At 36.1% G+C, this 22,874-nt stretch overlaps 3 protein-coding genes across 3 annotated transcripts in view; 2 read left to right on the top strand and 1 right to left on the bottom strand.

The window, feature by feature from the left end:
• The first annotated feature begins 5,254 nt into the window (after positions 1–5,254).
• LOC134851275 (uncharacterized) lies at positions 5,255–8,589 on the top strand. The gene is made up of 2 exons (XM_063867285.1): positions 5,255–7,230; positions 8,197–8,589. The coding sequence occupies exons 1-2, from the start codon at positions 6,790–6,792 to the stop codon at positions 8,350–8,352; spliced, it is 597 nt and encodes a 198-aa protein (XP_063723355.1). The 5' UTR covers positions 5,255–6,789; the 3' UTR covers positions 8,353–8,589.
• A 2,807-nt stretch (positions 8,590–11,396) lies between these two features.
• On the bottom strand, positions 11,397–21,231 carry LOC134851301 (uncharacterized). The gene is made up of 7 exons (XM_063867321.1): positions 21,062–21,231; positions 18,637–18,717; positions 17,002–17,242; positions 15,116–15,372; positions 14,153–14,510; positions 13,048–13,257; positions 11,397–12,615 (listed from the first exon to the last, which is right to left on the bottom strand). The coding sequence occupies exons 1-7, from the start codon at positions 21,086–21,088 to the stop codon at positions 11,513–11,515; spliced, it is 2,277 nt and encodes a 758-aa protein (XP_063723391.1). The 5' UTR covers positions 21,089–21,231; the 3' UTR covers positions 11,397–11,512.
• Positions 21,232–21,912: 681 nt separating this feature from the next.
• Positions 21,913–22,874, top strand: part of LOC134851292 (H(+)/Cl(-) exchange transporter 4-like) — a 33,772-nt gene continuing 32,810 nt past the window's right edge. The window contains exons 1-2 of the mRNA XM_063867310.1: positions 21,913–21,987; positions 22,273–22,479. The gene's annotated coding sequence lies outside the window, so the exon portion shown is untranslated. The remainder of the gene's footprint in view (positions 21,988–22,272; positions 22,480–22,874) is intronic.

Raw genomic sequence — 22,874 nt, 5'->3', positions numbered from 1 at the left:
TTGGAGACAAACACTTAATAGATTTAAATATAAAATACTAGAAAACTCAGCACACGCGAGGGACTCTAGCTTAAAAAAAACAACGAACAGGCAGCTATAAATAATATCTTTACGACTTAATGAACAGCTGTTAACTATCGCTTTAACTTGGGTTAAAAAGCAAAATTTCCAAACCGGTAAAAACGAAGAGAAAGCCAACTAGCTCACTACGAAACACGATAAAAAAAGAACTTTCTAGTGTTTACAAACGCAACTACTCGTACTGGGTTCAATTAAGCTAAATAAATAGCTTATTTGGAGCCAGCACCAAAAGTATAATTTTTTGTCGTATTTAAATCGTAATTTAACACAGCGCATGACAACCTAACTGACCAAAACAGAGATAAAACCGAACAACATTTTTTGAAAAATTACCGAAAAAATTGATTTTCAAAATTTGTCTTAGCTTTCTCTTGAACAAAAAATATTTTCAAGAAAATATACCAAAACGTGAGACAATTGAAAGTCGAACAAGCATCAAAACAAAACTTAAAAGCGGGCAGTATTAAAGCCGACAATTCTTGATCAGACATACGTTGCGCCAAAAAAAATATATCTTTTTTTTCAACTCAAAAAAGATAATGAGTCCCCCCTCAAAAAAATAGATGAAACCTTTTTGCTTTCCAACAACTCCAAAAGAGGCCTCTAAGCCGATCTATAAATAGCCGAAACCATTTAAGCCGAATAAAAAAGGAGAAAAATTGAACAAAAACTGATATACTGAGCAATAGTTTTTAAAAAATTTCGACCTATCCAAGCTGAAACACATAGAAGCATAAAAACACACATTTTGCTCTCAAAGCTACGCAAGAAAAGCTTTCAAAACCAATATCATAAGACAAAAGTGTGTCATCGAAAAAAATATATACAAAGTCAGATTTTTTTAAATACGAATTATATCAAAGAATAATAAAACTTTCAATTACAACTAGCGTGTAACGCACCCCCGGTGCTTCGAATTTTTGACAACTCATGAAAAACCACATACATTGAAAACAACGTCTGCATGCTTTTAGTGTACTCTGACAGCACCCAATTACATGTCTGGTAATTTGATATTTTTAAATTTTTATATAATTCCTATTTTCCGTCATCTCGAAAAAGTACAAAAATTTGAGTAGTCATGTTTGGAGGCAAGATTTGCAACCCATGTAAGTACGCTGACAGCACCGAACTACAGGGTAAATATTTTCAAATTTAAAAAAATCAAATTTTTGTTTTCTGAAAAACTTTGACAAAATCACAAAAACGTCATATCTGGAAAACTACAAAGATTTGGGCAGTTATAATTGGATGCAAGCTTTTCAACCCGTGAGAGTACTCTGACAGCCTTCAACTACAGGGTTGGGAATTCCAAATTTTGAAAAAGAATTTAGAGTTTTTTAAAATTTTTGAAAAAATCACAAAAACGTCATATCTCATAAACTACAAAAATTTGAGCAGTCATAATTAGAGGGAAGGTTCGCAACCCCCTGAGTGTTCTCTGATAGCACCCAAAAACAGGGTTGAGAATTTCAAAATTTGAAGAAAAAAATTTGAAGAAAAATCACAAAAAACGTCATACCTCGAAAACTACAAGGATTTGAGCAGTCATTTTTGGAGGCAAGATTCACAACTCCTGAGAAAACCCTGAGAGTACCCAACTACAGGGTAAGAAATTTCAAATTTTGAAATAAAAATTAATTTAAACTTTTTGAAATTTTTTTTTTAAAATCGCAAAAAGGCATATCTCGAAAACTACAAGGATTTGAGCAGTCAAAATTGGAGGCAAGGATCGCAAACCCCTGAGAGTACTCTGGTAGCCCGCAACTACGGGGTTGGGAATTAAAAAATTTGAAGAAAAAAAATCGTTAAGTTATCTGAAATTTTTCTGAATAATCACAAAAAAACGTCATATCTCGAAAACTACAATGATTTGAGCAGTCATATTTGGAGGCAATATTCGCAACCCATGTAAGTACCCTAACAGCACCGAACTACAGGGTAAGGATTTTTAAGATTAAAAAAAGATAGAAAAAACAGATAACAAAAAAGATGGAAAAGAAGGATAGAAAAAAAATTTAAAAAAGATATAAAGAAAAGAAAGAAAGAGAAATTGGAGACAGCCGTTTGACAGTAGTACTATTTTGAACTAAATCGTCGAAACCAAATTCAAAGTTAAAAAATTAGGAGACGGTTTGAGAGACATAATGAAATTAATGTAAAAAGCAGGTAATCAGACAGACAGACAGACAGACAGACAGACAGACAGACAGACAGACAGACAGACAGAGAGACAGACAGACAGAGAGACAGACAGACAGACAGTGAGACAGACAGACAGACAGACAGACTTAGTTTGGCCTCGAAAAAAAATTACTAAAAAGTTAATGACCTTGTGGAAAACTAATTGAAAAATTTTCTTAAGCATCGCAATATATGATATGGCTTGAACCTGAAAAAATTCTTTCGTTAAACATGCAAAAATCTTATGCTTAAACATGGGAGATAGCTGTCACTAGCATTTAAATATAGTATAGATAGATAGATAGATAGATAGATAGATAGATAGATAGATAGATAGATAGATAGATAGATAGATAGATAGATAGTAGATAGATAGATAGATAGATAGATAGATAGATTTAGATAGATAGATATAGATAGATATAGATAGAATTATCTTACAACACAAGAAATGTAAACAAAACGTGGCAACTAAGCCGACAAATCACAAGCAGACAGCTTATAGACCTAGTTTTTATACTAAATACTTTAGGTTTAAAACAAAACAAGTGCTGACCGTTTTCGAGCGTAGGCCGTCAGTCGTCTATTAGCTAAATTCAACTAAGTAAGTTCAACTAAGTTAGTTTAATTTTAGTAGTACATGGTAGTTAAATTTAAAATTTGCATTTTCAAGAAATTCAGCATGCATGCTGCAGTGCAGAATTGAATGCGGCACAAATGATACCTGCACAAATGATTCGGTGATATTGTTTAACTAGTTGTTAACTAGAAAAAAGTCTATTCCAGTTTGATAACGCTTGCTAATCGCTAGCGTTACCATGCAACGTTTTTTGAAACATGCAATAATTTTCAAAATATTTTTAAACAGAAAAAGTTAATAATAAAGAAAAACATAGCCAAAAGACAATTGGAAGAGTCAATGAACGCAAGTAAACAAAAAATTTTTTGAAAAATCTCAACTTTCCAAATTCAAAGAAAAATTAGATGGCCTTAAAGCTCTTTGAATTTATGATTGGCACCTTTTCGATAAAATTGACCCAATTTGAGAAAACTGGATCAATGAATAAAATTTTCATTTTCGAAACTAGAAGTCGATCACGTTTTTCTATGGTGAGTTGAGTTTGCCTTCCTTTTAATAAAGGAAATGAACTTAAATTAAAAAAAAATCAAAGCCAAACTACAAAAAGGTGAATTCGAGCCTGAACAAATTTTCCCAAAAAAAATGATCGCGACCTATATATAAGAGTCTGAACTACGATTCTCGACTCAGAAAAATGCAAAACCGGGTGCTAATAAGGACCGGGTGCTAATAAAAAATGTTATCTACAAATTTGACAAGTGCATTCATCAACTCTTTAGATGACTTCACTTATTCATAGGGAATCTAGAACTCTGAGAAAATTTTTTAAAAAACTAAATTTGATACAAATTCAGCCCCAAGTTGGAAAGGAAGCAAGGATAGCCGGTTCCTGTGCAAGAAGTACAGAATGTTCCGACCATAATCTTAAAACAATACAAAAAAAGTTTTTCATGTTTTTTTTCCAATTAGTGTTGTTTTGTTGAACGCGGTGTGATGAAAATCTACAATTTAGGTACATTCGGCAGTCACAGTAAAAAGACAAATTTTGCAACGTTTTTTTGTCAAAAATCACTGAAAAAAAAACTAAAGTTCAAAAAACCAATTTTTATTGCAATTTGATTTGTATTCCAAAAAAGGCGCGGAAAACTTCTAAAAATAGCGTTACTGTAGTAAAACTAAATTTTGTGGCTTATCCCTCTATAATAAGCCTACTCACTTGCTTTAGTCTTTGGAATTGAACCAAACTCAAATTTTCAAACCTGTTCTTCTGGACACTGGGACAACTTTTTGAAAAAATTTCAAAGGTCGTTCGAATCAGCACTGAAAAAGCTTTGATATGATTAATCACTCCAACCATTACGATGATTAATTGTGGTAAATGTTTTTGGGTTCATGAAGAAAACAGCCTGCTCGCTCGAAATTAGACCAAAAACCAAGAATTTAAAACGGGTATTTCTTGACACTGAAAACATTTTTCAATAAAAAAATTAAAGTCGCTCGAATCACGACTAAAAGGGCTTTAATATGATATATCGCTCGACCCAATCCGATGATAGCTTGTGGTACCAGATTTCGCGTGGAAAACAAAAAAAAATAAAACACCCGGATACGAAGTTCCTCCACATTTTCAATAGTCGGAACAATAATAATCAACCGTAACTGATCTAGAAAAGGTATGCATTAGAAATCAGATGATGAAACACTAGATTACATAGACCGTTTTGTATAAAAAAAAACAACGACTATTAAAAAATCGACTGAATTTTTTCGAACTTCAAAAAAAGTATCAGCGCAAAGCTCTTTGATTTCAAGAATCTTTTTTGCTACTTTTTAGAAAAACCAATTTTGAGTGAAATAACTTTGAGGCATTTCATGACTAAAAAAAACCACGCGACATAAATATTTGGTGATTCATTCAAAACTAATAGAAAATGGACAAAAAATAGACAACCAATTCTAAAAATAAAACGGAATATCAACAAAAAATTCAAAACAAAACAAACCAACATACGTTTGGGGAAAGTCACTGAACGCAAGTAAAACAATTACTTGTTTTAGAAAAAAAAACAACTTCAATATCCAACACAAAAAAAGATTAACATTGAAAAAATGGCCCAATTAACATTGAACTACCTTACGCAGGTGACTCTCAACTAAAAAAAACCATTATCCAGTTTGGCTGCAATTATTCTCGGAGCTTAACATCGATCTAGGGTGACCACTTTTTTGAGAGAAAAATAGTGACTATGACAATTTTCGAATTTTTGTCGACCTTTTTTTTTTAGTTCGACCAAATTAATTTTTCAAGCTCTGCCAAAGGACTACACTAAAAAGTCCCTGTTTTGGCCAAAATTTCTGCGCCACAGGCATAGTTTTGAATAAACAGGCTGAAAAATTGCGTTTTTTCGGCGCGCTCCCCCCTCAATATTAGTATATATTGGCGCCGAAGGTGCCTTTAGAAAATTTTAGGATCGGTCACTAAAAACGGATATCTCAAAATAGTGCAAAGAGGGGACCCTTTAAAAATATTAAAAAACAAAAGCTTTGTTGTAAATAGTGACTTTTAGTGACCATTGGAAAAATAGTGACGAATTAGTGACCAATAGTGACTGGTCACTAAAATAGTGACCAAGTGGTCACACTGCATCGATCGGAAAAAGAAAAAACTTTTATACTACTACACTGTTACTACCTTTCAACGGCGTGACGCGACTATTTATAACAAGCGGCACCTCGTAAGAGGCGACAATTACCGTTACGAAATGTCGCCTGTTGAAAATTATCCCGTCTTACAAAATGCCATCTTTTTTGCCTAACCCTCCAACGGACCGTTCAATGAATCCTTGAATTGTAAGGAACTATGGCGTAGGTTTGTATTTTTTTTCGCGGAATTTTAGAATTCTCAAGCAAAATCCGCAGGGAGTCACTTGACATCAAATTGAAGTCCGATTGGTCGTGATTTATTATTTTAAAAAAAAACAGCCAGCTTTTACTTTAACCAGGTATAATCAGGTTTTATAGCGAGCAGTTGGTTGATCCAAGATAAAAAATGCTGCCCCATTCACTGCTGTTTTATGGTTGCAAGTACAGAAAAAATGTAACCTACAAAAAAAATCGTAAATTTTTGAGCAGCTCAGATGCAATAACAAAATGTTGTGAACAATTTCGTGAACATAAAATGAGAAACATGGACGTAAGTGTCTGAAGAATGACATTAGTCAATTTTTCTGATTTTCTTAATTGAGAAAAACTTACTGTATTTATATTCGAGTTCTCAACTTCGAAAGATATAGAGGTACCTCTAATGATGGTAGCTCTCTCTAATTGTCTATGTTTATTCAGTCACACATGTGTATCATTTACTCTGTTGAAAGTGCCTCAACTAAAGTCCAGGGCGCCAAAAAGATATCTCGTCTTCAAATCAAGCAGTCATGTTTCTGTCCTTTAAAAGATGCCTATTCTTCAATTCAAGCCGTTATATACTTCTGGAAACAACTTTTTATTTTGCGTCGAATTGCGTTGACGAGTTTGTGTTGAGAAAAACTGACTCCACAAATATTGAACGGCTGGAATTGAAGAATAGTTATCTATTAATGACAGAAATATGACCGCTTGATTTGAAGAACAGATCTTTTTAGCGCCTTGATTTTAGTTTCGCGACACTTGAACAAAACGATCTCAAATTATTCTCCTTTTTCTTGGTTGAATAAAAGAAATTTTAAGACGTCTTTTGCAGGTCCTTCAGGCGTTTAAAAAATCGACAGTCAACAATCGACATTCAGGCAGCTTGAAAAACGAAACAATTGTATTTCAAGCATCTCTTTCAGAATATTCACTCCCCCTTTCGTGTTTGCTACCATTTTGTGACAAGATTTGAACATATAACTTTCCAGCGATTAAGTAAAAAAGCTCAATTCTTTTTTCGACTAACTAACAATTACAAAATGAAAACAAGTGAATCCGTGGCCTTTTTGCTGCTCCTTGGAGCAACTCTGGTCACCAGCTCACCCACTGATGTCTCTAACCCCCTTGCCGTCTTGCAACAACAAGCACAGATCATGTTCGCTGGTTCCAAAGAAGAACTCGCGGGAATCTGCGAAGAATCAAAGGAGGTCACCAGAACACTGATGAAGAAGGCAAAGGCAAAAGGAGCTTCTTCTGACGAAGTCATAATGATGCGTGCGACTAACATGGCTTGTGATAAGGTTGAAAATGACGAGTTTGTTTTGAAACAGGCGTCGCTTGACGAGCTGTTTGACATTGTCAGAGGATTTCTAGCCGTCGACAGAATTGTCGACGTAGATCTCGCCGCTAAGGCGTTCAAAGCGATCATTGAACAGACAACCGAACTGCAGCGGATGGCTAAAACCGACTACATTGCAGAGGTAACTTCGTTTCAGTCGACACGAATGTTAGAAACATGCCCAACAGATGTCCCTAAGTAAAGAACAAGAAAACAAAACAAAATGTTAATCGAAAACTTCCGAAAAGGAAAACTTTCAACTTTCCAAAAAAAAAACATCTATAAAGTTAAAGCTCTTTGAATTTCGAGAATTGTTAATGATTGGCATTTTTTCTGGAAAAAAATGATTAAAAAAATTACCATGACCTTTATAAGTGACTAAGTAAGCAGTAGCGGATTTGAGGCGGACGCACACCTCTCAGGGAATCGACACCCTGCCGATCCAAAGGGTCCCCCTTTGTACTATTTTGAGATATCCATTTTTGGTAACGGACCCTAAAATTTTTCTAAAGGCGGCTTCGGCGCCAATATTTTAATTTTGAGGGGGGAGCGCACGCCAATAAAACTCAATTTTTGGTCAAAGTTTTCGAAAAAGTGCCTAAAAACCCCGTCGTGGTTTTTACCAAAACAGGTTGCAAGACCTCAGAAAATCTATTTGGTCGACCTATAAAAACGGTCGACAATTTTTGAAAACCCCCCTCGAGAAATTCCTAGATCCGCGCCTGTATGTAAGTATTAATAAAAAAATAATACAAAAATTATTGAGTTTTTCTTTGCGGTATCGTTCAACCAATGGGCTTATGTAATAATTTAAATAAAATTAATACGCTTCGGGACAGAGGTTCAGATTTTTCTGTTGAAACTTCTTTTGCCCCTGTTCAGTAAAAGTAATTGAATCAAGGCTCTTTGGCTGCAGCAAGAATTTAAATCTGAATGTTCCTTGATGTGACAAAATAAGGCAGTGACTTTAATAGTAACAATATCTTTTGCTGTTATTGTCAAATACTACTGCTTTGAAACAGTTCGGGATTCGGTCAATCTTTTCATGAGAAATTTCACTGACATTAAAAAATAGTTTTGATTATGTCTTAGTTTGTTTCTTTTTAAGGTGAACGCACTCAAATCGAAATACCCAGATGACGCCGTCTTGCTTTTACTTGCGGACCAGGCGATAGGATACTCTGAGCAATACACAGTAAAAGTAAATACCCTCACAACAAATGTCAACGATTTCATCGCTCGAATGAAGGCCGCTTTTGCTTAAGAAAAAAGAATTCATTGAAAATGTTTCAAAAATGGGAGTCTCGTATTCAAGAAAATCAAATGACTTCCTTCATGTTATCTGTGGTTAACACCACAGTTCATATTTTGGTTTAACATCACAAAGTTCCTAACTTGAGGTTATTGGGTAAATTGGTTGAGGCTGATCAAAGTAGTGATTAAAAATCAGCAATTATCACAAAACATAGCTCAATGAGTTCTAATTGATACGAAAATCTAATGCTTTTCAAGCATAACCAAGAGAAAGTTGGAAGTATCAATGAGCTAGAAAACGGAAAAATAAACCGAAAAAATTCTGTTCAAATTTTACAAAGAATTTTCGGGAAAAAAACGGTAACGGCAATACAGCTCTGATTTTCGAGAAATTTCTATGATTGGCAATTTCTCCCTTAACAACCAATAAGAGAGAACTAGGTCAAAAAACAATTTTTTTTACTCTGCTGAAAATAGTGAAATTGTTTTTTTTTTTTTCATCAATTGCCTTTTTGTTCTTGGACAGGGACACGTGCCTTCCAATTAACGTTAATTGGAAGGCACGTGTCCCTGTCCAAGAACAAAAAGGCAACTGATGCAAAAAAAACAATTTCACTATTTTCAGCAGAGTAAAAAAAATGTTTTTTGACCTAGTTCTCTCTTATTGGTTCTTAAGGGAGAAATTGCCAATCGTAGAAATTTCTTGAAAATCAGAGCTGTATTGTCGTTCGTTTTTTTCCCGAAAATTCTTTGAAAAAACTTGAACAGAATTTTAGATTTATAAATTAGAATTTCTAAATTCAAACCGCGACAGATCAGTTTTGAACGTGTACAAGCTTCAAGGAACTTTTTCTGATTAAAAAAATGAAAATAAAAAAACTAAAACGTTTTAGCTGGAATCATTGACAACTTACAAAAGACTAATTACATGAAAAACAACATTTAACTTTGAATATTAGAATCAGAGAGGCAAACAAATGCTTCATGATTCTTTTCGAAGAGCAAATAAAAAACTGAAGGGCATCTGGTATGAGAATCAACCGCAAACAGGGAAGTAAAGCGGTACTTCGCAAAGGCAAGTGGTCAAAACCGATCGATGATTAAATCCCCCAGGATAAAATCCCCCGGATATAATCCCAACGACCAAACTGCCATCCCCCTTTCTTTCTTTAGCCCATGTTGGGCGGGTTCAGCTCCTCCATCTCCAGGCTAAAGAACTTCGCTACTTCCGCCCTCCGGGGATCCAAACGACGCCGCTTTTGAGAGGTGGATCCGACAGATTGGCTAGCCAGGTTGCAAATGGCGTCAAGCTCCCTCTCCCCCTCCCATGGGTCGGGGAAGCTCCGAAGTCTCCCGGTTTTTGCCAATGGAGCGCCCTTAACCCCCCTCCCCTAGGACGAAAACCCCCAAGGACAAAATACCCCAGAACTTAATTTACTATCCCCCACATTAGTGCAGTGGCAGCGCAAAAGCTAGCAGAACCAAGAGAGATATGGACAAATAGAAGTCTTTGTTTTCCCGTTATTGAACAGCGTAACCGAATTGAACAATCTTTCTGCGAATAGACTGTGAAAAATGAAAAAAAAATCTATTTTTTTTTTGGTTTCTGAGAATTTGACAAACCATTTCAAAGTCCATCATAACAGAAACTGGTGCTTTCAAGTCTGATTTTAGATTAAACCAGTGTTTGTTATAGAGTGCCTGGACCCACTATTTCTTCTCCATTTAGTGTGTGCATATACTTCACCAGTAGCTCAAAATGCAGCCCAGCTGGAATAGGTGGATGGCATTTGTTTTCATGGCTAATTCTTCTGATTCACCTTTGATGTTTAGGACTACCGGCATCTTTGAGGAACATTCGGATGTCACGTGTACTAAGGATGAAGAAAAAACTTTCTGCGTAGAGGCGTCTATGTAAGTCGCCGCATCCTCTTTAGATTTCGCATTGATTGCATATGTTTCCATTAATGCATGATCAGGTCCGTAAGTGCGTTTGTTTATGTGTCGACGATAGTTTAAAATTAGCTAGAAAAATTAACGTGAAATTGAGCTCAAAAAATAACTAACACCAACCCCCAAATTAAAATTCCGTGGTCAGGAGGTCTCATAGTTTCACACGTAGAAAAGGATCATTTTCTAGGAATCAGGGACTACATTTCACACTATCCGTCATCTCAGTGGAAGCGCGGGATTTTTGTCTCATGAACGTGAATTCAAAGCCTTTTGTTCAAAATTACATGTTTGAGATTCGAACTTACGCCGAATGGCTCAACGTAATTTCCTTTTGGTGGAATGAAAACATAGCCAACCGAAGATTGGAAAAGAGTATTGAACGCAAGTAAACAGAAAAAAAACAATGAATTTGTTTAAAAAATCTAAAATTTAAGTTCCTCTTTCGAAACTAGAAATCATTTACGTTTTTTCGAACCATTTCCACGTTCGTGTTTGGAGATTGCTACTTACGTCAATTCACTTTCAGCAGATGAACTTCAATTGAACAAAAAAAGCATTATACCTAAGTGCATCAATATTTTACGACTTTTTTCTGAAAATAAAAATCAGAAAGACCTATAAAAGAGTCTTCACTACGTTCATTACTCTTAAAAAACGCCAAAAAATGACACACAATTTTCGCATGTTTGTCTCGAATTAAACTCATTTCGATGAAAATATGTGGCAAAACACTTTTGCCAGCTTTAAATAACCATTAACAAAACTATTGAGCGGCAACTACCAAAAGTCTGTAAAAAACAGAAACCGTAGAGAACAGTATAGATTTTTTGTTCAAAAATCTGACGAGCCATTAATTTTAATCGAGTTGTAAATAGAAATTCTCAGATATCATGAGGACAAGTTGCTAGAAACTAAGACCAAACAATCAGAAGAAAAAAGTTATCCAAAAGAAAAACGTTGCCGAAAAATCTGTTTCCTATTTCATTTTTCTTCAGTCGTCTACTTTTTAATTATCTTTACCCAATTTCTCAACTGGAATAGACTCGCGTTGTTATATTTCACACCTGTTCTTAAGAGATCATTTTTTCTAGAAATTAAGGATTCCACTCGAAATGCTATAATGCAGAATTTAGTCAAATAAAACATGTTCGAGAGAGAAAGACTAGTTTAAGATACATAATCCGATAATACGCTCAAGAGTTGCGCTCAAGAAGCTATCAACGCCTTCCAGTGTGTTTGAAGAATGTTACAAGCAGCAGGATCATTTGAATCAGAGCTGTATACATCAGAATGAAGAGAGTATCAAATCCTGGGCTCTCATCTTCCATTCGGTATCTGTGCAAAATTGGAGAATATAACATCTGACTGTCATTTGGAACTGGTGGGACAGAAGCGTAATCATCAATTCCAGGTGCAGCAGTTGACATTTGAGAGTCCCCTGGTGGCATATTGGGATCAAACGCCTCATTTCCAGGCACTGACAGGATATCGCATCCAGTTGCATTGATCAAATACTTGGGATTTTTGAATTCATTGTAAATTAAGGACCTCAGTGAGTACTTGTGAAATGCGATGTTGTGGAAAAGTCTCCATCCCGTAAACCATTCATTTGGTATTTCATAGCTTGGCAACAGGAACCCAGCGTTTATCATGAATATACCGTAGATACCGGCACCAATAGCTAACCCAACGATGAACTGATTAGTCAAAGAAGCCACCAAGTTCATGATTGACTCAGCGCAAAGTAGCGTGCAAAATAGGATCCAGAAGAACCACCCAAAGCTCTCCAGTCCCGTTATGACAAATATCAAAAATGCTGACACTAAGGTAGCTAGTATGACTCCTGGAATCATTGCTATGAATGTTGACAAGATGTATGGCGTCACTGATACTAGTCCATTGGCTCGCTCTTTACAGAACACTGGGCGAGCTAGAATCAGATATGGCAACGCGGCGACAGTCATTATTACGAGATACGACTGAACAAAAAATATCATGCCCGCTTTGTATTCGTCTTTGATGCTAATCGACCGAGTGAACATGGCAGCAATTATCAAGTCTAGAAGGATGTAAATCACAATACGAGACCAATAGAGTCCAGGGTGTAACAAGTTATTCCACAGAGCACGCGTGGTCAAGTAGCGAATCTGGGAGACTACACCGGCTCTGAATCGGTGTTTGGTGTTATCCTCCAGATATCGAGGGTTCTCGTGCAGGAACTGCAACGCACGTTCTCTCTCAAATTTAACTGTGTCGAAGATGTCCCGATGTAGTTGAGAGCTCAGGTACACGTCATTAAGCTTGTCAATCTTCACATGACCTAAGCAAACTTACACTGAATACAAGATAAATGAAAAAAAAAATGAATTAACGAAAAAACTCGCTTCTAATAATAATGACTATTTCATTCTGATTGATTTGCTAGTTGATTTGAAAGCAATAGAAGATAAAAACGGAACAGTAAACTAGCAAAATGATTTCTTCAGTCAAAATATGATCTTTTCCATCGAGGCGACTTTTACAGGTCTTTTTTTAACATTCAACAACTTTCTGGAAATAGGTAGTTGGAAAACTAGACAGACAAAATTAATTTTTTCGTTTTGACAGAGTTTAGCATGCAGCTTCGATATTTCAGAGAGCCTAGAGACATAAATCTTGTCTGAAAGACTAGCTTTTGCATGCAACATTTTATCATATAAACCAATTGCTTTTTCAATTAATTTTGTTACTAAATATACTCATGCTTAATTACCTTTGAAGTCGTTGTTGACCAGGTCCAGCATATAATCAGCAGGGTTGCAGTTGGGGGGAATGTCCTGGCCAGAGGCAGTGGTGAGCATTGGGATGGCTTCATTGACTGGACCAGCGTACAGAAGTAGTCCCCCCGACAGGAGAGTGAGGGAGGAGAATGTGCTCCACACTCGCGAGGGGGGCTGGTGCACAGAGAAGATCACTGTCTTGCCTGCAGCCACAAAATAAACAAAAGAAATAAACATATTGAGCTAACGCGCCATTTTTTAATTTATCGAATAAAAGCACAGCCAACATACAGTTGGAACAGTGTAAAACAACAAGGAAACCCAAAAATATCTGATCGAAAACTTCAACTTTCGAGAAAAATATATATCACATTGAAGCTCTTTGAAGTTGAAACATCGTTTATGGTTGGCACTGTAATTGCTGATACTGTAATTTCCCTTCCTTTTAATAAAAAAAAACGAGCTGAACTTAAAAAAAAATCGAAAGTCAACACACGAAAAAAAATCGAAAGTCAACCCACGAAAAAAAAAACAAATTTGAGCGTGAATAAAGTTTCACGAAGAATCAAACAAACAAACAAACAAATAGAATCATCAACACCAATATAAGTGAATATCACTTCGTTCTTTTACTCGTAATAGCAAAAAAAACCAAGAAAAAAGAACTAGCCGGTTTCTGGCGTTTAAATACCCATCCAACACGTTTACACGTTTAGACGTGTAGTTGTGGTACCTGGATTTGCGTGAAAAAAAAACATCAGAATCAAAAACTCCACAGTTTCGGTAGTCCGAACAGTAATTGTCTTGCTTAGTATTTTTGGGGGCTCTTAGATGTGAGCTAATGCAAAGATTAAAACATTCTGGCTTTGAAATTTGGTAGACCAGATCTTGAAATACAAGGGCCAAATAATATTAATAATAATCATAATAATAATGAGTATAAATTAAACCCAAACGATATCTAGTTACAGATTTATTTATATAAATTTATACAAACAAATCTGAACTGCTATTAGGGCAAAAATATCAACAAAGCAACGGTTTTCAAATTTTTCTTTTCATGTGCACCAATTGGGTGCTAAAATTGAGCAATATTACCTGTATCAGCAAGATTTGTCAGAATATTCATTATATTCGAGGCAGCTGCTCCGTCTAATCCAGACAAAGGTTCGTCCAGAAACAAAATCCACGGCTCTTTCAAAAGTTCCAGTGCAATACTCAGACGTCGCTTCTGACCGGTCGAAAGTCCACGGAACAGTTCTCCGCCTATGCGCGTATGTTTGCATGATTCCAAGCCCACTTTGTTCAAAACACTGCGCACCTTTCGAATCTTGTCCTCGTAAGACATGGATGTCGGGAAGCAGAGATTAGCTGTGAACATCATCGTTTCCTTCACTGTGAATATTTCGTAGAAGGCGTCGTTAACATCCACGTAACATGTGTAAGTTCGAAACTCCTGCAACATAACATGACTTAATAGAAAAAAACTCCTGGAACATGACTTTGTAGGAAAAAAACTCCTGGACCCTGACTTTGTACAGAGGCGAAGCTACGCAAACACTAGCGAAAAAAAAGACAAAAAAAAGTAGCTCTATAAAGTGAAATAAGGAAAAGTTGAAATAAGCCTCGAATTAGTAAAACTTTATAGCTGTGTCGGATTCGATCCAGCGACCTCGGGTCATGGGTGCTTTATTATGGTCAAGCTAACCACGAATAAATCAGAGAAGAGATGCAAAGAAATTTCCAATGCTACAGGTAGTGGTTATAGCAAAAGTGCCACCAAACTGGGCAGGATGCATTTTTTCCAGTTGATTTTAGGAAAGCTCAAAAAGGGGTCAAACTTGGTATCATATTTAAGCGGGATCTCTTTACTATTCGCTATAGTACCTAGTAAGAATAACTAGCCCAATAACAAAAACCAATTCATTGGTTACGCTTTTACGGGTTTTGTACCTAGTAGCAAATTTCACCCCTTTTGCAATCATTTCAGAAATTCTTCTACCTCCCCTCACGGCAACGAAAATAAAGTACGCAAAAATTTGACAAAAATGCTCTGCTCACGTCTGAGTTTCTTGGAATGCCGTTGATGAGAATCTCGCCCAGGATTTCTCCACTTGATACGCGATCTGCCAGAATATCCAGTAGCGTAGTCTTTCCGCTTCCAGAGGGACCCATCAGGGCCATGATGCCTCCTTTGTGCACGTGGCCAGTTATGCTCTGAAGGAGTACCTTGCGATCCCGCTTCCAGGGCAGGCGACTACAGGGAACAGTGTAGGACAGATTCTGCCACGCCATCGAATACCCTTCCGAATTCACACCTTAAGTATTCAAATCAAATGAACTTGTCTTGCAGATTTCACTTACACATATTATTTGCGGAGATTAAAACATTTTCTGAACAAACAAAAAAATTTTGTGAATAGTAGGACCAATTGTCAACGTAATACTTTTCGCGTATAATGAAAATGTTTAAATTATTTTTTCCAAACAAGCTTTTTACCAAATTTAAAATAACCGGTGAGTTGATCCGGCAACGAGTCGTTCCAAATTGAATTCACGAAAGCTAATTGGTCTAAAAAACGCGTTAATAGACGAGTAATAATCATTTTTAACTTAAAATTGCGTGTGAGGGGAAAATATTGGTAGAAAATTATAAGTTTGAACTTGGTAGTTCATCAGTTTTGGTTTGATCAAAACCACCTTTACATACCAGAAAGGAGCAGCCTTGTACCAGCTATTGTTGACTCGCATAGTTTTACATTAATAACAGAGGGGAAGCAGAGCTTCTCACCAACTACGATACATCACTAACATAGCATGGCAAGACAGCAGACAGAAAAAAAATTGAAAAAAAAACTGCCTAACAAGTTTGTTTATAGGTGTCTCGACGAACGAATTTCAAGGTGAAGAACATAGCCAACAGATAGTTGGAAACGAGTCAATGAACAGAAAGAAACACAGACGTCAATTTTAAAAAATAAAACATATGACCATAAAGCTCTTTGATTTTTAAGAACAATTTTTGGCGGGCACTTTTTTGATAAAAAATAGTCCAATGCGAGAAAAATTAATTAATAGATAAAGTTTTTTATCTGCTGCGAAACGCAAAATTTTTGGCGAAAGAAGTATAAAATTTGAATTCTTGAATAACATTTCATCTGGCAGAGTAACTTATTTACAAAAACTATCTTAGCAGCATGTACAATTGATTGAAAATGAACTGACTATTTTATGCTTTATTGTTCTCAAATTTAATAATTGCACTATACTCAAAATTACTACCTATTGTAACATATCATCGGAATATGGGTGATTTTTTAAATTTTAATCGAAGTTTTTTAATTTTAATTTAATAAAAATTTAAACTTACATTACTTCGATTAATATTTTAAAAAAATCACCCACATTCCGATGTTATGTTACAATAGAGTAATTTTCAGTATAGTGCAGGTATTAAACTTGAGAACAATAAAGCATAAAATAGTTATTTCATTTTCAATCAATTGTACATGCTGCTAAGATATTTTTTGTAAATACGTTACTCTGCCAGATGAAATGCTATTCAAAAAATCAAATTTTATACTTCTTTCGCCAAAAAATTTGGCTTTCGATATAAATTATAAATACTGTTCGATGTACAACAGAAAAACAATCCAGCTGTTCAACTTGAACCTGCGGCTTTTTTCCAGTTCCCTACTTGGAATTTTTCGGAAATTCTATATATGAAAGTCTATTCAAAATGACTTTTCATGTGAAAAATTGCTTCAAAATGTGTCAGCGTGAACAATCTTAACAATATTTCTGACATGCAAAACGCTGTGCGAACAATTTTTGAAGAGCTCTGAACCAATCGATTTTGTAATTTTACGAGGGGGTGGGAAACTGGAAAAGAGCCGAACCTGCCACTTATTGTACTATATGACACACAGTCCATCCAACCAACCAACCTGGTTCCACTCTGTATCCATTCTGACTCTGAGTGGACGTCGCAGTTTGCGGTGGTCTCACATCTCCATTCGGGAGACTATACTTCACGTCAGCTGAACTGTTATCATGGCCCTTCTTGTTATCATGGCCTTTCTTGTCCACACTGCTCGACGGGACGACCAGTTGGACATCGTCCACAACAACCACCGAATCTTTAGAGATTTTAGACGTGATACTCCCCCTATCTGGCGAGTACTTGTGCTGCAACATATCAGCAGCTTAAGAATAATTGCTTAAGAAGCCACAAACGTTGAAAGAAGGATAATTTGTTCTTTTTTCAGGAAGAACAAAAAAAAAGATTACTCAGCGTCGTAAGAAAAATGGAATTACACTTAGACATACAAAACATAAAAATAATTTTCAACGCATATTTATATGCGTCAGCCTGTTGCAAAAACTGAGCATAGCATTAAATGCAACAAAATGGTCGATGGTCTAAAACGTGTTCAGACAGGAAATAAATAGGTATAAACTCAACAACGCATTTTCTACCACACTATAATTTATATTTTCAATAAAATCAGAAACGTTGAAAAGTTTGCTTCAATGATTGGGCATGGCTGGAACTAATGAACTAATCTACGAATACGAATTTATGGGAGACCAAGTTAACCAACCCCCCCCCCCCCCCCATCCCCCCAGCCGTTAAGGGCAGAGGATGTTAATTTGGTTCTGAGTTAGAACTTTCAGCCAATCTTAACAGAGCATTTAACACGCAGCGCTTTGAAAATTTCATTAAAATTGAACGCTGGGGTGTAGGATCTTAACTTGGCCTATTTGCTATGCGGTGGGTCTATTTGCTACAGTCCTTGAAGCGACAAGTCTTCGGAAGCGACAGTTGATTTAAAGCGATAATTCGACTTTTTCAAATACGCGGTAATTCTATTAATGCGATATATCGGATCAAAGGACAATTCGTAACAGTAGCTTGACTGGCAAGCAGTGATTCACGCGGGTAGCTAAAGGCGCGAAGGCCGTTCGCACTTGACCATAGCCCCTCCTTTCCCCGCGTGAATCAGTGCTTGCCGCTCAATTTACTTTTAAGAACTGCCGCTTGGCCCAAAAAAAAAGGCCGAATTGTCGCTATTTGAAAAAAAATATGAATTGTCCTTTTCGAGCAAATGCCACTTTCGACGAGTTTTCGCCTCACTCACGCCGAATTTAAGCGCAGAGGCGCAAGAGGTTGCTACTTGCCAACTGCTTTTTACGAAAACTCCACCAGTCATGGCTTTCGAACAGTTGTCACACTGACTACCCAGGTCTGCTCCAGACAGTTGGAAAACTAGCCAACAGATAGTTGGAAAAAAGTCGATAAACGCACGGAAAGTTTGAAAAAATCAAATTAAAAAAATCAAACTTTCAAAGGAAAAATAGAAGCCCTTGACTCGCATTGAATTTCTAGAAAAATTCATGATTGGTACTTTTTATTAATGAACTGAACTTGAAAGAAATCAAACGTCAAACGTCTTGGAAAAAAAAATTATCGCGACCTATTTACAAGAGTCTGTACTACGTTCATCGACTCTTAAAGTAGTCTTTGGGGGATATCGGGGAAGGGGGACTTCGTTTCTCACTGATAGGATACATAGACTTACCTCTTGCGAATTGAAGCTCTGAGTTGACAATCTTGATGACAGAGACCTGGAGCCATCATACCTTGAGAGGTAATCAGTCTTCTGAAAAATATGACACAACAATTTAGACCGCTCTGTTGCGACTGCTGCCATTCACTAACAATCAAGGGCTACACTATGTTAACTATTTTATTAACTACTATCTCCATGGATAGAAAAACACTTGCTTAGGATTGAAAAATTAATAATAGTTATTTTTACAGCCGGTTGGCCTATTTTTTGAAACCAGACTAATTCAGATTTAATTCAACCCGAATTATTTCACTTCTTTTCAAAATCTCTCTTTCATATTTTCCTTTCATAATCTTCCTATTCATAATCTTCAACAAAAATCTAACTCCCCCAGCGGCAACAGCTTTCCACTTAGATATCTGGTTGGCCTACATTTTTGAATCCAAGCTAATTCAGAGTCTTAGTTCAACCCGATTGATTTCAAATTTTTTTATTTCATAGTTTCTATAGAAAAACCGATTAAACTAACGGAAAAACCATCAAGGCAAAAAATGATTTGCAGATCTAAGTTGGACAAAGCAGGACCCTTGCCCTAACTGAGTATATCAATTTTCCTATCCCTAACCCTAACCTAAAAGCACGTACGGGTAAAAAGAATGATACAGACTTGAAAAAATGAAGATTGACTCGAAAAAAATTTAAGGCTCATATTATTGCCAAAAAACGTTCAAACAAAAGTTGGCAAATTGTCATTAAAGAAATCACATTGAGCGTTCCTTTTAATGAAATTATTTAGCTGGACAGAAGAGGCTAAAACTGAAATCAATAGATATTCAAGTCCACCGAAACTTTATTTTACAATGATTAAGATTAATAATTGAAACAAACAAAAAGGCACCATTAAAAATGGATATTCTAAATTCTGCGTCAAGGCTACGCAAATCTTACAAGGTTGTAATCTAATCATTTGAAAACAGTAATTCTGCATATAGAAGCGCAAAAACAAACAGAACTGACAAATATTTATTTAGATTTCCGACGCCTCAGAATTTTGAAGTCCCCAGTGTTTTGTTTTGAAACCAAGATTGAAACTTGACAATTTGCTGAGTTACTTGTTTGTTTATAAAAATATATGACTCCGCGCCTGGGGATGTTTTATTTGTTTAACAAGCACCATCAAACAAAATGGCCAATTTGACCGTTTAAACTTCCGTAATTTTGACCTGAAATATTTGTGAATACATAAATTTTCGGCAATGTTGAACAAGAACTTACTTTCGCTTTGTTGTACTTTGGCACTGTTGTATTGCCCCCTCAGAACTGGCCACCAAAAAAAAACAACACACTAAAAATAGCCTTCAACACAGAGGCGAAGCTTTGCGCAACTTGCGATGCAACAAAAACAAAAAAAGTCGAACAAAATGGAAAAATACAAATCAAAAAACAAACAAAAACTGGGTCTACCAAACTTACTTTTCTCAATATTTCTCGATAGATTATCATTTCAGGCAAAAATCCCAAAAAGTTAAGCAATAAATTAGCCTCCACATGCGGTCTGATTTTGCTTTCCCATGAACCAGAAGTAAAATTATTCAAGTGATTCTGTTAAACTATTTGTTAACCCGAAAACAGTCTGTTCTCCGATTTGATAAGGTTTGCTAAAACGCAAGCGTAATAATCTTCACCAAAGAGATTTGATACATTGAGCAGGTCTCTCAAACAAAAGGGAGTGAAATTTTGAACATATATATAAGATAAGATGTAGGTAGTGGGTACATTGAAAGAAACTCAGAAATTGTAAATTACCAAATTGACCATTCTGTTAACCAAGTTATTTACGGAGATTGTGAAAATTGTCTTATCGCAAGGGTATTTAGCAACGGAAAAAAAACATACGAAGCGGGGAAAAGCTTACAATTTTTGAGCAAACAACAGTTGAGCCAAAAAATATATTTTAATGAAAAATTTTAAGTACACACAATGAACAACGCTTGCAAAATCCGGGTTTGTGACAACTCAGACAGTGCAAAGCCTTTAGGGTGCAAAAGTGAAAGCCTTTAGGGTGCAAAAGTGAAAGCCTTACTTCTAGCAAAGGTGAAAGCCTTACTTCATGTACAATTTACAATTTCTACTTTTCATCACTCTGTTAGCAAAATTATTTACGGGAAAAAAGCCTAATCCTTGATGTGGGAACTGTGTATATGGTAATCGGGTATGGTGAATCGTAAAGGTTAATAAAAAAACTACTATGTAATTTTGCTGCATCAAACAATAGACTTTGATCTACGCGTCTGAAAGTAGAAAAACATTAGAGAAAACTAGCTCACTTCGCTTTTGAGATGGCTTCAATATATGCCACTCATCCCTACCAGATTTTGTGAAACCAGATTTTATTTTGATAAACAAAGCCCTGCTCGAAACAAAAAATAATTACCGTTTTTTGGTCTGCGTTGGATTCCATAAACAAGAAATGCGGCCAAACCGTTCATCAGAAAAATAAACAAACGTAATCTAAACTACTTGCTGTCTGTGTCTACTACCAATAACGCCTATAACTCAAATTAACCAGAACCGATAAAAATTCACGAAAAAACGGTGTGAACTTCTTTTATACGCGTTCTACTACGTGATTATACAGCTTCAAAAATTATTAAACCATTGCATATATTTAATAAATATCAACTTAATGGTAATCTGAAGAAACCATTAAGTTAATACGATTCATGAAAACTTATTCGGATCAAAAATATGATGAGGCAATAAATGAAACCATATTATTCTGGTCAAATGAGAGTAAGAAACTTTCTTTTTAGAGAAGTGTGCGCTTAATCAAAAAATATCTAAGACAAGTGATGAAAACGATATTTTCAATAGCTTTCAATAACGCTCGTGTGGGCAGCCACTTTAGGGAGTGTGGTTTGAATGCCGATGACATTAGCGCCAAGATTATTGACGTCTCGCCTGACAGGTCAAAGCTGTTGACTTTGGAAGCCCTCCATATTGCGATGAAGAACCCTGCCTTGAACAACAGGGAGGAGTACCGCGCCCGAGAGCTTACCTTACGCCTGTAACGGCCTTATTTCTTTGTATCAGAGTATTCTGACGAGAAATATCCTTTTATTCTATTCTTTCTCTTTCTTACTTTCTTTTGCTTTGTTTTTTTTTTACTTTGGTTTGCATTGTTATCAAACAAATTACTTCAGATTAATGCTGATGATGTCTTCTTGACGAAAGCGCTTCAATTTTTATATGGTACGTTGTTATCTTATTTCTAGCTTTCAATAACTTTGAGAAAAATAAACGCTTCATTTTGAATACTTTACAATCCACTTTTCTTTTTGGATACTCATTTACAACTATGTAAAATTTTACGGATATTATTTACTTAACCGCTTTTGGCTCTTTTTGCTCAACCCCCCCCCCCCACCCCACCTGCAAATTTTTATATTACAAATTTCTGATCACATTGTCCGATTGTCATGAAAACTGACATGCAGACTGATTAGGCCATGACAAACATATTTGGTCCTCATAATTAACCTTGTAAAACCTCTAGTTACACCATAAAATTAATGTTTGAGTGAGGTGGGGGGAAGGAAAAAGAGCCCCGCTCTTTCCCTGCAACTAAAAAAATAGAGCAATTAGCCTACAGAGTAAAAACTTCTAAAGCCATCTGGGCAAATCCAGTGTATAGAACATTTGAAAAAAGCTCAATATTGATTTTCTTTACCATAGATTCATAAAAAACTTATTCGGAAATTTCCTCAGACAGCGGCTGTCGTTAGCCGTCCAGATTGGCAATGCAGCCATTGTGAGAGTCGATAGAACGTGCCAAAGAAGTAGTTAAAAAAGGTAAATTCTAAAATGGGCCCTTCCGTTTAGGTACGGTTGTGCACAAGCTGGATAGGGCCCATACCAGCATTATATAAATACATCAATAAACAATATTGCAGGAATTAAATTAAGTCAGCATTTAAGGCATTTTCATTAAAAGTATTTTCTTCAACCGTCCCTCCTCTACAACAGCAATAACTGAATTGCGTCTATGAATTGCGTCTTACGCAGTGATCTGCAACCCCGGATACAAAGGATAGCGCTCCTGAGCAGCGCGAAGCTTATCTAACTTAGTTCTTATATCGTTTATTGTTTCTGCGTAGCTTTCATGTCTTTTTTCACTAAGTTTTTCAGCTATGCGCTGCATTGTCCGAGTAGCTGCTGGCGCGGCACCACCAGTGCAGCAAAAAATG

This window comes from Symsagittifera roscoffensis, chromosome 1 (genome assembly GCF_963678635.1).
Source record: "Symsagittifera roscoffensis chromosome 1, txSymRosc1.1, whole genome shotgun sequence".
In the NCBI taxonomy this organism is placed as follows: Eukaryota; Metazoa; Xenacoelomorpha; order Acoela; family Convolutidae; genus Symsagittifera; species Symsagittifera roscoffensis.
Note: the sequence above shows the minus strand (reverse complement) of the source record. Positions and strands in the feature narration are given on the sequence as shown.